The 15,165-nt window shown below is 36.2% G+C and overlaps 1 protein-coding gene across 1 annotated transcript in view; it reads right to left on the bottom strand.

Annotated features, from left to right (window-relative positions):
- Positions 1-13,325, bottom strand: part of LOC112502591 (DNA-directed RNA polymerase V subunit 1) — a 16,782-nt gene extending 3,457 nt beyond the window's left edge. The window contains exons 1-17 of the mRNA XM_025106541.1: positions 13,215-13,325; positions 11,885-11,981; positions 11,097-11,223; positions 10,852-10,967; positions 9,675-9,728; positions 8,055-8,222; positions 7,321-7,479; positions 5,599-5,751; positions 3,517-5,241; positions 3,241-3,416; positions 2,918-2,993; positions 2,658-2,782; positions 2,224-2,372; positions 1,669-1,943; positions 1,102-1,275; positions 871-1,011; positions 151-774 (exon numbers count right to left, since the gene is read on the bottom strand). Of these exons, the coding sequence (XP_024962309.1) occupies positions 151-774; positions 871-1,011; positions 1,102-1,275; positions 1,669-1,943; positions 2,224-2,372; positions 2,658-2,782; positions 2,918-2,993; positions 3,241-3,416; positions 3,517-5,241; positions 5,599-5,751; positions 7,321-7,479; positions 8,055-8,222; positions 9,675-9,728; positions 10,852-10,967; positions 11,097-11,223; positions 11,885-11,965 (4,323 nt within the window). The 5' untranslated portion in view covers positions 11,966-11,981; positions 13,215-13,325. The remainder of the gene's footprint in view (positions 1-150; positions 775-870; positions 1,012-1,101; positions 1,276-1,668; positions 1,944-2,223; positions 2,373-2,657; positions 2,783-2,917; positions 2,994-3,240; positions 3,417-3,516; positions 5,242-5,598; positions 5,752-7,320; positions 7,480-8,054; positions 8,223-9,674; positions 9,729-10,851; positions 10,968-11,096; positions 11,224-11,884; positions 11,982-13,214) is intronic.
- Positions 13,326-15,165: the final 1,840 nt, after the last annotated feature.

The following is a 15,165-nucleotide window of genomic DNA, read 5'->3' as shown; positions in this document are numbered from 1 at the left end:
TCTTTTTGGGCTTTCGCTCCCCACGATCCAGACGGCTCAACGTCTTTTTGGGATTTCGCTCCCCACAATCCAGACGGCTCAACGTCTTTTTGGGCCTTCGCTCCCCACGATCCAGACGGCTCAACGTCTTTTTGGGCCTTCGCTCCCCACGATCCAGACGGCNACGTCTTTTTGGGCCTTCGCTCCCCACGATCCAGACGGCTCAACGTCTTTTTGGGCCTTCGCTCCCCACGATCCAGACGGCTCAACGTCTTTTTGAGCTTTCGCTCCCCATGATCCAGATGGCTCAACGTCTTTTTGAGCTTTCGCTCCCCATGATCCAGACGGCTCAACGTCTTTTTGAGTTTTCGCTCCCCACGATCCAGATGCATCAGCTTGGACGTCTTTTTTACCCCAACCACCCCAAGCTCCTCCTACTGGCTGATCCTTGTCAGATTTTGCTTCCCCCCAACCACCTTCGGTTGCTGCTGTGGTCTTGACAACTCCCTCCCAGCCACCACTGGCCGCCCCAACTTCCGGACCCTTTTCCCAACTCGATTTGCTAGTTTGATTGTCATCCATTTCATCAAGATCCAAATCCAAACCATCCTCAAAAACTGGTTTAGTAGAACCAGAATTATGTTCAGGAGAACCCATTTCCATGAAATTATCCTCCATTTCAAAGCTGTCAACTTCACCAGCAAGGCCCGCACTATCAGCTTCTTCTTCAGAGCCACCCCTTACCAAATGAAGGAAGTTGTAGACATCAATACCGTCTTTCTGGTTCATTTCAACCTAGGAAATGTATATCGCAAGATACCATCAAAACTTATATGATTTGGCCAAAAAATCTAAAACTAGAAAAACCGCATAAAGCATTGAAATACAAACCTCTCTTGTGTCCCAAAGAATATCAAACCGAGATCCTGTACCCACAGCTACAGGTTTGCCCCAAGAACAAGCAGCCACAATGCTCGATAATGAATCAGAATGGCACTTCTCAGCTGCCTTCTCGAAACATCTTTTTGGTGTCTGGTAATTCCGAGAGTAACAAAATCAAGAAAGTCAAGTATAAAGTCAACATAAATAATAGTTACAAAATTTATAAAGTCAATGCCTTACGTATAATGTTGCTTCAGAAAAGGGTACTTGGAAATTAAGCGTCTTAGAGAGCGCCTTTATTCCCGCTTGGTTGAAGCCAACCAAATTTCCTGCACAAGTCATGCTATTGGCCAACAGAAGCAGGTGCTCTTTCAGCATGCCTTTGGAAACCATTGACACAGAGGTCGAGAGGCGCTACAACAATAAGCAACAATCGGCGGATTTTCAGGAAATGAAAGAGACTACAAAAACGATTAATTAGTATTGCAGAATCAAGGTAACAGGTCGCACACTATGTTTTATTGAAAATCACTAAAACCATAAGACATGAAATTGTGAAAAGTCCGAAATTTTGTAGAAAAACCAAACAAAAGCAAACGAACACATCGAAGCCCACACAGAAGCAAGAGTCTGGGGATAGGCTGTAAGCAGACCCCAAAGGGTAGAGAGTGAAAAATTTTAGAACTTTTCGCTTATTTTAAAAACCCCCTCAAAGTTGAAATTCAATTGAAATAAGCACACACACACACACACACACACATATATATATATATATATATATAGAGAGAGAGAGAGAGAGAGAAAGACCTGAACAGCTTGCTCAAAAGCACAAGATATGCCAAGAAGACCCTCAACTTGTTTGATTGCATAAGGAATGGAGCGCCTTGTGTCAATCAAATGGATTATTGGAAGGCAAGAGTCCATGACTGTCCTCCATGCATCACCGCTTTTCTTAACCGCTTCTTTCTCAAGAACAACATCAATTGCCAACTCACCCTTTGTATCCTTACTTGGATTTCTGATCCAAGCTGTCGTTTCAGGACTGATCCAAGTAATATTTGCTTCTCTAACCCGCGGATCACCTATTAATTCACAGCATCACAAATTCAGTACAATCCATCACAAGTGATAGGCTTAGACATGAATTTTAGTGACTTTCCAGTAAAAGCAAAATACATCAATTTGATAAATAAATTGTAGGAGATTATAGTTACAGCACTGAAACAAGAAACTCTGGAAGAAAGAAATATTGGAAACTTACAACATGGAACCTTTTTGAGAAAATGATTATGATAAAATGAAGTAAAAACGTTAAATATGAACTATTCAAGGAGGACAAAATAAACAAGAACCATTAAATACCTTTTATAATAGTATTTAATAGAACAGGGCAAATTCTGTCGGCAAATATATGTGCAGTTTTCTCTAGATGGATATCAGAAGTGTCTTGCCAAAAAAACTTCAAGCACGGTGTCCACTTGCTTTCAGATGACTGCTGGAAAGTACATTCGCTGCAAAACAGTAAGTTAAAGTTACATCTAGTTTAATGAACTGATTAACTCTCAAGGGTATATCATGGAAGCCTAAAGCATAGATCCTAGTACCATTTCGAACTTAGAAATACAAAATGAAAAATAGTAAATTATATCCAAAACCATTTGGAACTTAGAAATACATGTATATTTGTGTCTAAGAAAATAAAAAGTAGTAGATAAGGCATCGCTTCAGAAGAAAGATAAATCCAGTTCAAAAGAAAAAATAAGGTCAAAAAAAGTAGAAATACATGTATCACAAACCTGCAAGACAAAGCTATTTTTTTGAAAAATTGACCGATTTTTTTCTTCTTCCGGAAAGAGTTCAGGGTGTCTTCACATTTTGTAAGAACCTCTTCCATGCTGATATTTGATTCTTTCAACTGCGTCTGCTCATACATTGAAGCGAAAATAAAAAGAATTAATGCAAACAAAAAATGCTCAGATATAATGTGTGAAACCAAAGAAATTAAACTCGTTGAAGTAATATGCTTGCTACATTGATTCATATATAAAAAAAGAACCTTATTGAGGTGAACATGACCAACAAGTCCGGCGTCGATTTCAGCATTCTCATATGTTGTTTGCTGTCTTTTATATCTGTAAAAAGAAATCAGCAAGAACATGAGAGTAATAAAACCACAATCAATTTCCCAACATGCTCAAAATGACATAAGAGCACTAATTTCCATTATCTGAAGGAGGAGGGAGAGAGAGTTCAAAAACTAATTTGTAAGAACTCGTCCTCGAATGAACCATGTGAAGTTCATAAAGAATTAAGTACAGGATGTTTGATGAATATAATAAGCAAAAACTAATATATAAAGGTGAAATAAGAAAGACGTACTCTATGAGAAATTCCAAGGCAACGTCCTTGAGGCTGACTTTTCGCAAATGATTTTTGACCAGATATGCAGCATTCTCAAGGCAATACTTCCCCCCACAATCACAATCATTTAAATAGAGGATAACCCGACGATCATTAAGAACGTTCTTAAAATTCACTCCACAAAGCAGAATCTCCTAAATAATGGAAACCAAAGAAGGAATTATAAGAAAGAATCAAGAAACAGAGCATGCAAGTGAGTAAAAAAACCTAAATCAATTAGAAGTAGCGACTTACTTTCATCATGTTCCATGAAGAATTACTGTTTGGAGACGAATCAAGAACTGCCTTGTATGCAGGGTTTGACATGGCAGTTGCAGCCAATACTCCCACAGGCTCACCAGCAGCAAACAAATTTTGTGTCTTCACCCCATATTCGAACTGAATAATCGAATTACTGCAGACATTTCTAACAGTTCCATCATAGCAAATCACCACATCACGGAGGATGGCCATTAAGTTCTTGAACAGTGTTCCAGGCTCTGTCAATCCTCTAGATGATCGAACCATCACTTCTCTACTAGCTATTGAATGAACCATCTCTTGGTAAGGATCCAGCCCATGGAAAAGACAGCTTCTGACCAACCCAAATTCCTCGGATGGGTATTTGTCAGGAAAAGGATAATTACCAAGAAAATGGGAAGACAAATCTTCAGCCAACGTTCTAGAATAAAGCCTTCCCTTCTCCAAGATCTGTAGGCCCAAAAATCCAATTTGTTGCACAATCCTAGTAACAGCTGAATCACTCTTGGAGTCTATCAAATTTCCCATTGATGAAAATCTCAAGATAAATTCCGAAATGGGCCCTTTTACAACACGCAGATGTTTCTCTAGTTGTAATGCTATCACCTCGTTATAGTTTGACCTCAAGTGATATAACAACGAAGAAACCTCCTGGATTTCAGCTTCAATACTTCTTAAAACATTCTTGGGAACAATGAAGTCTTCCAAACTTAGATTAAATCCTTCACAACAGAGATTTTCCATCAACATGGGTTGTAAAGAATTGAAAAGTTTCAATACCTCTTTCGGACCTTTACTAAAAAAAATTGAGCTAATAACATCATTAACAATGGACTGTATCACATCCCGACTATAGTCTAGCTTCAGGATTTTGCTATCACGAATCAAGAATTTATCCCCAGAACAATCAAATCCACGGGGTAGAGAAGTCTCTAGCAACTCCAAAACAGTCCACAATGGGCCACTGCGATGAACCTTTAACATTGATGGTGTAGGCAACGAATTTGATGTAAACAATGCTAACTGTTGGACTTGAGCTTTGGTAAAGAAATAAGTCTTGAACAAGGTTTTAAGCGATAACAAAGAGTCTGTGCCAAGCTGCAGATTGACGTTTCCACTATGAGAGCTTAGCAGTTGTTTCTCTACTGCAAATAACTCTAAAACCTCTGCTTTAGCTTCAGGAGACTGGGGGTAGAAGATATGAATACAATCGCCATCAAAATCAGCACTAAGTGGCCCACAAATAAGGGGATTGATCTTAAAAGTATGATCATCATGGATATACACTGATAGCGCCTGAAGTGAGTGTTTGTGGGTAGTTGGTGGCCTATTGATAAAAATTACATCTCCCTCCATTATCTTCCTGTGGACAATTTGGCCCGGTTTCAAAAACGTATGACCTTTGGAGCCTTCTCTCAATGAATAAGTTGATTGGCCATCCCTATATGTTAAGCATAACTTGTCATCTACTAGCTTTTGGAGGAACTTCATGTTATACTCAGTGACCCTCTCTTCAAATGTTATCCTCTGAGCTATCTCAAAAGGTATTCCAATCTCACCAACACCTTTATAGGGATCTCCGGTTATGACACTACGGGAAGAAAATCCAGACCCTTTACTAATGAAGAGTGTTTTCATCTTTTCAAGCCATGCTTTCGTAGAAGAAGAATCATTTAGCTCTTTAGCAATCCCATATCGGGTATTTCTGTTAGGGGAGGCCTAGAAGAATTAAAAGTAGCATGTGAAGATAACAAAAGAAGACATTAATAATACAAACATAGTTATATCGAAATAGAAAAATCAACTATTAGTGATTGATGGGTAGACCTATCACGGCTGACGGCACTTAATTGAATCAACAAAAGACAATGTTATTGCATCAAGAGTGCAATATATGCGGCACATGGATAAAATGTTTATAACACCATAAACAAGAAATAGCACATCAAGTCATCAATTGGGGAAATTTTCTTGGAGGCTAAAAGTCATAATAAAGCCAAATTGTTATGAACCAACGGGAAAGCAGTTGTCCTTCAACATGAAAAAGTATAAGTATAAAATCTGAAAGAGGAGCACCTTAGCACCCCTGGATTGAAGATATTGAGCCACAGCTGCTTGCAAATCATTTACTTCAACCTCAAGAGACTCGAAATTTGGCACCCCTGACCTTGAACTCTTGATGATTTCCACTTGCCTCAAAACCTTTTTAAGCATAGTCATTGAGATATCCTGGAAAGCATTATAATAATAATGTTGCATGGTAAGCCACCAGTTGAAAAATGGGTTGTATACACCAATAACCATTATAATATAGGCCTTTTGCATGAAGAATGAAGTTCTTTTCTGAAAATATAATCACTAATTCTTCTAAAATGTATGTGAACTTCCATTTATACATGTTTTGCATCATACTTGATCATGCATCCAAATATGGCCGTATTTTCAAGGGCAAAAATCATCAAACGAACCCCTGGAAGGGATCAACGATATTGGATGCCAAATCCTAGGGTTGCGGGTACTAATCGAGTTTTTGATGTTATGACCAAGAACTTGCGGTGTTCATACCCATTATATGTCCAAGTTAGTTGTGTGTAATTTATATGACTCCACAACTTGGGCGTGGAATTATGGGAATAAGAAATGCAAACAGGAAGTTTACATATGAGTGAGTGAAGCAAGTAACGATCAGCAAGATTTGTCTGGGATTTTATTGCAATTATGTAATAATTATAGAAGAGTTGGTATAATGTGAGATTCTGTTCATAAACAACAGAATATTACAAGGACTCTTGGTATCCTCCTTGATTTGTACCAAATTTGGAAACCCAGCTAGTTTTTTTCATATAGGTGACTCCAAAATAATAAAATTCGACAAGTTGTACCTAGTTCTCTTCACCCCCTATCTCCACCTCCAAATAAATGAAAATTCATTGGAAGTGTTTCACCAATCCATTGAGTTAGACTTGTCATTGGACTCGTTGGAAGTATCAATAATTGTCATGCATTTAAGTTCACCATCAGGAGTGTCATGGGCTCATGGCCTTAATTTATCGGTCATCCCAAAGCCATGTTCTGTGTGATCTCCTATTCCATTTTTCTCTTTTCGATTTTTATAATCTCTTTGGCTTAGATCTTATAATTAAAATAGTTCAAGATTTGTTTTCAAATATGTTTGTGTGTTTATTTCTTCTTTTTTGCTTTGATTATATTGTAAATTTTATCTATTTCAATTTGTTCTTTCAAACAGGAATCAGGAAGTTAAACAAGAGTATTTCAAAATGAGTCAGACAATGAGATTTGGAAGGAGGTTGAGAAATTCCTTTCTAGATGCACTTAAGTGAATGATATTTAACTTTTTGAACAATTTTCTAAATTAGGAACCAGTAGTACATGCAAATTGCAATATAGGATGATAAACCCTTTTACTGAAGTTAACATGAAAATTAGATGTGAATTTCTGTTACTGTGTTTTTCACTTTTTCCCTTTAACTTTTCTTCCAAATTAGGCCTGCATCTAGCAGGTTTGCCAACCACCAGAAAATTCCTAGCAGCGGCAGCAGAAGAGAGATAGACGACAATTTTGCCCCTCAAGAACGGTCATGTGATGGGAACATGATCCAATCTGGGAAAAAGTTCAATTGGTAGTTTGGCTGCACTTATGAAGGTTGAGTGATCATACTTACATAAAGAGAAATATCAAAATAATGATCATTTGCATAAAGCTAATAATATAATGGTCATTGGTGCATAACAACTCTTGATTAAGTTGAGGAATCTAGAGTGGAAAAGGCAACAAACCGAAGACATAACACTCATGCCATCAGATACGTCTGGTGTCGACAAACAATTTGGAGGGACAGGAAGATATTGCATGATATACCCTTCCTGGAAGAAACACCCTTTCCCAGCTAGCTTTCTTTTGGTTGCCTCAGGAATTTTCTTTAGAATTGCCAACACCTGACATCGTCGCAGGAAAAAATATAAAGTGAAGAAGAAGAAGAAATTAATGAAAGGTGTGTAAACAGACTACATATCAGCTGTAAGATACAGGGGGTGTTTGGATGTGTTTAAAGTGATTATTGCAATTCAGCTTCGATGTTTGACAAAAACTGAATGACTTTAACTTCCAAATTATTAGGTCAAAATAATCAAATTTGGAGATGCACATAAGAAAACTGATTATTTGGTCAAAATAACAAAGAGCAAAACGCATCAACATGCAACAAAGTTTGGTTTACTTTAGTTCCCACTAGGTGTAACAAATAAATTTTCTTCTCAATCAATGTAACAAAGTTGTAAAATTTCCTATTTAATATAACAAATGTTCAAATTTTTCTATATTGTAACGATTTAGTTTGATTTATTTTCTATTTAGTGTAATAAAATTTCAGCAGGTTACCGGTCAAAATGGGTAAAAAATGAGAAAATTTGAAAGTTTGTTACATTAAGAAATTTTGAAACTTTTCACAGACCCAAGCTAGAATTTGAAGATTAAACTTTCCTCTTTTAGGTCGACTAGCTTTAAGTATTACCTCAGATGAAAGTAATGGCCGAGAAACGCCATCACCGTAGTGATAACCAAATCTATCAAGAAAATCCCAGAAACCTTCTCTAGGTCTTGTTCTCGATGGAAGTTTGAGCTCCAAGTAGCATGCGCCTTCTGTGGATTTAGCTTCATTGACGGTAACTTGTGCAGCATCCTATATAACAATGTGTGAAAAATAAGTTAACGAATACAACCACATTAAGCAACATCCTACTTCTGGTTTTAAAAGATGCAACATCCTACTTATGGTTTTCAAAAGATGCAACATCAACTTTACTTCTGGTTTTAGCCTGAAATCTTGCCAAAGTACTGCAATAGTCTAGACATCCCAAAATGGAAATCAGTAGAACTTTCATGGACAGGAAGAATACACCATTTTTTGTATTTGGCAACATGATATGCTTTTCCATTCTGATACACAGCCCATTGGAAACACTTGTACAATAGCATCATTCAAGATTGCAAGCACATCTTCCGTTGAAGGGTCAAAATTCACATCGGGCAACCCATATGAGCATGGAAGGAGCCTTAACAGCCATACCCCACAAAACTCGAGCATTCTTCGTTTTGAAGCATCATTTTCTAGGATAATCAATCAAAAAACTGAAGTGTAGATTACAGCTTACTTTAAGATGAATAAGGAAATCCATGATGGAAATCACTAGTAATGCTAAGCTTCTTATCCCTGGATTATAGGTTATATCTTTATTTATATCCTCGTACTAGATGGTAAGAAAGTCAAATAAAACATGAGAAGCTTAGAATCCTCTCAGCTTCAAACTTCAAAGTAATAAATACTACGTTCACTTCTAGTAGCTATATGCACATGTTATCACACCTAAAACCTCCAAGAGAATCAATACAGATACCAAGTTAATGTCCCTTGATAGCGGTTTTTGCACGCTCTTGCTTAAACAAAAACAAAATAAGGCCATTAAGCTCCAACCTATTTATAAAACACCAAAGAAAACGAGCCCAGGATATCCCACCCAAAGGTGGGGTCTGAGGGTAAGATGTACGCTATCCTAACCTCTACCACGGAGAGTAGAGCATTTGTTCCGGTGATGACCCTTGGCTTGTATCCAACCTATTAATAACACCTTTGTGTTTCTTACCGAACTTCATTCATGTTTTTCCATTGTGCCTTAAATTGTAAATCTAGAAGATCATTTCTCAAAGGTCCAAACAAGTACTAAAGAAAAAATAAATTAAGGGGGTGTTTGGTTCAGGCAGAGGAATGAAGATGGGAATGAAAATGAAAATGGCAGAGAATGGGAATGAATTTCAATTCCTCCCAGTTTAACCTAGAATGAAAATTTGGCTTCTAGGGGAATGAGCCCATCATATTATATAAAACCAAACAGTTTTTTTTTTCATTCCCATTGATTACTGCTTAATACCTCTAACCAAACACCCCCTAATATTATGGTGAGTCCTTCCCATGTGATAGAACAGAAAAATAATTGCCTCCTATTTAATATGTATGTAGGACAAAAATTTAGGTCTAATTAACTTAACTTTAATTGCATGACGCCTGTCAATCTTTGGCTAACAAAAAGCTTTTAAACTCTTTATCAAATTTGAAAGTTTGACATAGGATGCTTACGTCACAACAAGAGGCAAAAGCTCTTTCAAGTACACCAGCGTTCTTGGTCTGCATCTGAAAATACAAAGAAGCATAAGAAATAGGTTACATGATTGTTCTGTCATTGAGGCATGTTTCAGTATACATAATTCAGCTACTAATATTTCTTAAATAGGCTTATAAAATAGCACATATACTTGAAAAACAAGTTATTATTCACATACTTTACTATTATCACGGCAAATAACCCTCTTAAAAATGTTTTGTTTGTTCACTCGAGCAATGCCAGGTATTTTCTCAAGAAATTCATAAAAGCAAGCAAGAAGGAGATAATATGAGCTGAACCTGATCAATAACAAAATACTTGCAGACTTTCTGGCTATAAATACATTCATAGTAAGGCTAACATGCAAGTTAAGTTGATGAGAGCTTCATCATTTTCATCTAAAAATGGGATTATCGACAATTATTCTCGAATAAACAGACAAATTATTATAGAACTCTTAAATTACAGTCTCTAAGAGCATATAAAGTTCAATTAATACATTGTTGGGGAAATTGCACCAAAATAGAACCACCTTAGCGTTCGTCCCTATTTTGGGAACCAACTTTCAAATAAATAACTCACTCAGAACTTCTTTTTAAAGGTTTATGTGGTATGATTAGATTGAGTAATCCCTTCTGGAATAAATAAATTTCTCATCTAAGGGCCGCGATGACCGAATTCATGTTCTAAAATATAAACAAAAGCAAAGTTGGTTCCATTTGCGTTTCCCATATAAGAAGTTTTAGGAAACATGGTTCCCCAGAATAGAACAAAGAAAAAGTTGGTTCCATTTCAATGCAATTTGTCTTGCATTAGTTTGAAGAAGTTTGAATTTAGTGGAAGGATAATTTCCTCAACATTTACCTTGTTGCCATTAACCACGACTAAGAACAAAAATAATAGCAATAAGGATAGTAACATGTGCACTTGTGTCTATTTATAAAGATAAAGAAATCATGTATGTAAATGAAGGTATTCAAAAGGTCACTGGGAAGAGAGCTAACTGCATTTGACAAATGTACTACAAGTTTCTTCTGAATTATTTCTACAAGAGATCAACTCAAAAAGAAACTGTTACTTTGCTTAAGAAAATAAACCATAGAAAGCCATCTCGCTAAACATAAAGAAGAAAATAACTCAAAGAATAAATACCCTTCTATTTTTGAACTTTAAGCACTTGAGACATATCAAACTCAGTATGCGCTTCAACTCGCTAATATGCGACGGATGATATATTGGAACCGGCAACTCTATATACCCAAAATGGCCTGAAATGAGAAAAGCAGATATAATTTAAGAAATATCATCATGAAAATTAACTGTTTGACATAAGTTTAACATAACTTATGTTATTTACAACATGGGGAACAGATAAGCCAGGATAGCACATTGCATACCTTCACACTTCCCGGGTTCTGCAGTTCCACATGCTTCACATTTCCCGGCTTCAAGTGGAAGTCCAAGAAAAGGATTTGTAAGCTGACTGGCATGGCTAATGGGACAGTCGCTGATGGAGGACAAGCACTAAAGATTTGAAGTGCATGCATCACACACAAAAAGAGTAGTGTCAGACGAGAACATTACCAAGCTAATCAATTAAGATCATTATACATGAAAATTAAGTGTTCAAAACCTTTTCTAATGAAATAATGTTCTATTGTGTATTTCATAGTGAACAGTGTTAATTCTTAACACTAGTAGATAAATAAGTCATAAGAGTGAAAAAAATACATCTACACCTGAGACAGAAGTGCAACACTAGGATAAAACCAACTGTGCCCAGTATGTCCCACCTGGAGGGGGGTAAGATGTACACGGACCTGACCTCTACACCCAAAGAGTAGATGGGCTGTTTCTGTGAAGTGCAACAGTAGATGATTACCCAAATCATCTTATAGACGGCTGCCTGCCTAGATTTGATCCCTTTATGAAAAACAAGAGGGACAATGATAAAGTGTAGCTAGTTAAATAGATTGTTCTGTATAAAAAGTTCATTGCATTTCAAACATAAGAAAGGGCACTCTAGTCTTTGGATGGAGTTGCAGGTAAGGTTGAACCCTAATTTCTATGCCGGTTACATAGGCGACTGATGAAGCTTGAATGCCATGGTGACTAGTTTTTAACAGGTGTATAAAGAATTTCATGAAAAATTGAATAAAAAGTGAAATAAAAACAAAAAACTAACAATTTCTTGACGGGTCGCCAAAGAAAAACTGATTCCAGTTATCCTCCCTTCCAAAATTGTGGGTGACGGATTTTCTTCCATCTATCAGGACCTGTTTCTTCATAGAAACAAACCAAGCCATGTGTCAGCTAATGATGAAAACAAGAAACAAGCATTACACCGGCATTCAAAGAATATAACACAGAAAACGGATATATGTTTTACTTCCAAACTAGATCAAGTCCAAATTCATATATAAACATTAATCAGCATGCAAATTTTATTACTGCAGTCTATATAGTGTTGCTAATGCTTCTTATTTACATACTCAGCTAGGATACCGAGGCTCCTATGGCTGCCAAGGTTCAGAGAGTCACTGTAACAAAAAAAAATTACAAAGAACACATAAATGTATCCAAGAACAAAAAGATAAATCTAAATCATATCTGTTTGTTAGTAAACAGAATTTTTCACACTTTCAGCAGCTACTTCTACTGTCAAAATAGTGATGTTTACTAACTTCCAACAACAGAAAAAGACTCTTCAAGCACATTAAGCTCAACTTAAAACTGGAAGTATGAACAACAAGCCGCCTAAGAAATAAAAGCAGGTCAAGCAAAATATGCATATGCAAATTAATAGAACCAGACACAGACTGAACAAAGGAGCAGCTGGCAGGTGAAGTTGGCTCCTACAATTTGGTGTTTAAAAAGTTTTACTGTATGAAAGTATAACTAAATAATTTTCACACCCAAAAAAAAAAACATTATAATCTCTGCTTCCATGGATTTTCTGACTCCACGAACAAAGAAACGAGGAAACAACAAGGTGCAATAACTCTCCATTTTAACATTCTGTATACAAAAACTATAAGTAGCATTGTATTACTGAAATCAGTCGCGAAGCAACTAACAACATACCTTAACAAAGCAAGAAAGGGACAATGATTTTTGCAGATTTGTTCAGCATTCACAAATGTTGAAAAATTTTGACCTAGAAAACAAAGCAGAAGATGAAAAAGATCGTTCAAAATAACATTTCCAACAAGCAAGTAGAAGAACAGAAACCATACCCTACATTTCAACTACCAAATAAGCAAAAACACTTAATCAAGACAACAGTAACAGTCAAACACACATTTAGCTAAAAATCAGCAGATTACGGACATGCATTTGTGTACCAAGAAAAAACTGCCAAATAAACGAGCAGTTCAACACAAGAAACAAAACAGAACAGAACCCCAGACCGGAATTTCTTTCCCGAGAAAAATTGTTCTGAAAAAAACCCTAATTTGAGTGAAATGCTACTGCAAAATGTGCATAAGAATCGCTCAAAACCCATAAAAGATTACCGTTTATCGATCGATGGTGAATTTGATGAGAGGGAGAGGGTTTTCAAGGGTCTAGAAGGGAAAGAAGTGTGGAAGTGATGTCTGATTTAGGAGGACTCCCTCTTGGCTGCCAAGGAGGAGCATGCAGCAAGTGGGTTTTCTGATTTTGAAAATTGTTTTTTTCACCACACCCCCTATACTCTCTCTACAGTGCTTTCATCTACTCATGTCCATGGTGTGATAAATTTCTGGATGCAAAATGACTAAATGGCCCCTGCTGGTTTCATATGATAAAATAATATGGGAAATTTGACTATCAAAATTCGGCATCAAGACCAACTATTGAGGGTATTTTTGTAATTTTGTATGACGGACCATTATAAAACCATTTAACGTATTAGGGGTATTTTTGTAATTTCATGTGACGGACTATCGTAAGATTCATTGGATTTGTTCAACCTATTGAGGGTATTTTAGTAATTTGGCATATGACGAATGCTCATAAAACCATCTACATCCATTGGATTTGTTCATATGGACGGCGATAACCAGCGCCCTAGTTTTCAACATTTATTATTATTTAGGTTAGAATCTCCGCGATCCAAGATGCGAATGTGGTTTGCTTGACACTTTAATGCGTATACAACATTTGGGCCTTTGTGGGCCTAAGGGTCCATTTGGTTTGCAGGATTGTTTTTTATTAGAGATTTGGATTGGAATGAATTTTGAAACCATTAGTGTGTTTGGTTTGCAGAATTTGGAATGAAATTGGATTTCATTATTATAAATAATTTATAGAAAAAATTATAAATAATTATAAAAATAATTGAATTACATTTTTATTAATCAATTATTATAAAACAGATGTTTTTAATATTTTTTAAAACGTTATTGCATATTATCATACGAAATCCCGAGCACTCCCTAAGGATTTCAAAATCCTATGTTTCAAGGATTTCAAATTCGGACAATCCAACAAACCAAATATGGGACTGGAATGAATTTGAAATTCAAATCCCCTCAAATCCATTCCATTCATTCAAACCAAACAGGACCTGACGTTTATTTAATTGGGTTTTTTGGCTTATAACTACCATTTACGATATTCAATCTCTTGTGGTTTAAAATTATTGTTGTTTTGGATTATGCAACTTAGAGACTATAACAATTGGAATCCATTGCGATTTACAAATCAGGCAAATATTATCTCAAAAACAAGTAATAGTGGAAAGAATATCAGATATTGTCTGTTGGACAACAGGTAAGGTTTTAACAAGTCAAATATAAAAACTAATTTCAAATGACGAATTTGGTAAATTTGGTTTTTGATTGAGTATCAACTAATGATTTATAACAATAAATAAAGCAACGATGTAAATTTGGCTGGAATTTCAACTCAAAGCGCAGCATAACACGAGGTCTGCTATAGCAATGGTTCTCAAGAGTGCACAGTTGGATTAAAAAGTTCCCTTTTGAAGCTCACTATAAGCACTCAATGTGGCGACACTCTCATCTCTTTATAATGAGCGCAAATCCAAGCATGACACGTAACTTGTTTTTCATTCCATGTAGAGCAAAACAACAGTAAATCGTTACAACATGCTGCTAAAAATCATTATGTTTATGTTGGTTTCTTTACAAGTGCAATTCACTTGTGCAAAAATAACATATTGTCAACTTTTCAATTAACGCTCAAATGAAACAATATAATCTGAAGTGAAAAGTGAGGTTGATTGCTACAACATAAAGCGATATCAACAAACACTTGGTTTTAATCGCTCACTGAAAACTAAAGTGTTTAGTCCATCATCGCTTTAAATACAAAATTAAAGGCATGAAGTTCATTGCAAAGAAATGTAAGTTACTTTGAAAGGAAAATAAGCCATTTACCAAACGCTTACCCGGGTAAGCGCTTACCAAGTAACATTTCCTTACCGGATGAATATGGTAAGGATCAAAAATCTTATCCGGT

This window comes from Cynara cardunculus, unplaced genomic scaffold (assembly GCF_001531365.2).
Source record: "Cynara cardunculus var. scolymus isolate 2C unplaced genomic scaffold, CcrdV1 Un_Scaffold_1623, whole genome shotgun sequence".
NCBI classification, from domain to species: domain Eukaryota; kingdom Viridiplantae; phylum Streptophyta; class Magnoliopsida; order Asterales; family Asteraceae; genus Cynara; species Cynara cardunculus.
The sequence above is the reverse complement of the archived record's forward strand: the minus strand, read 5'-3'. Positions and strand labels throughout refer to the sequence as shown.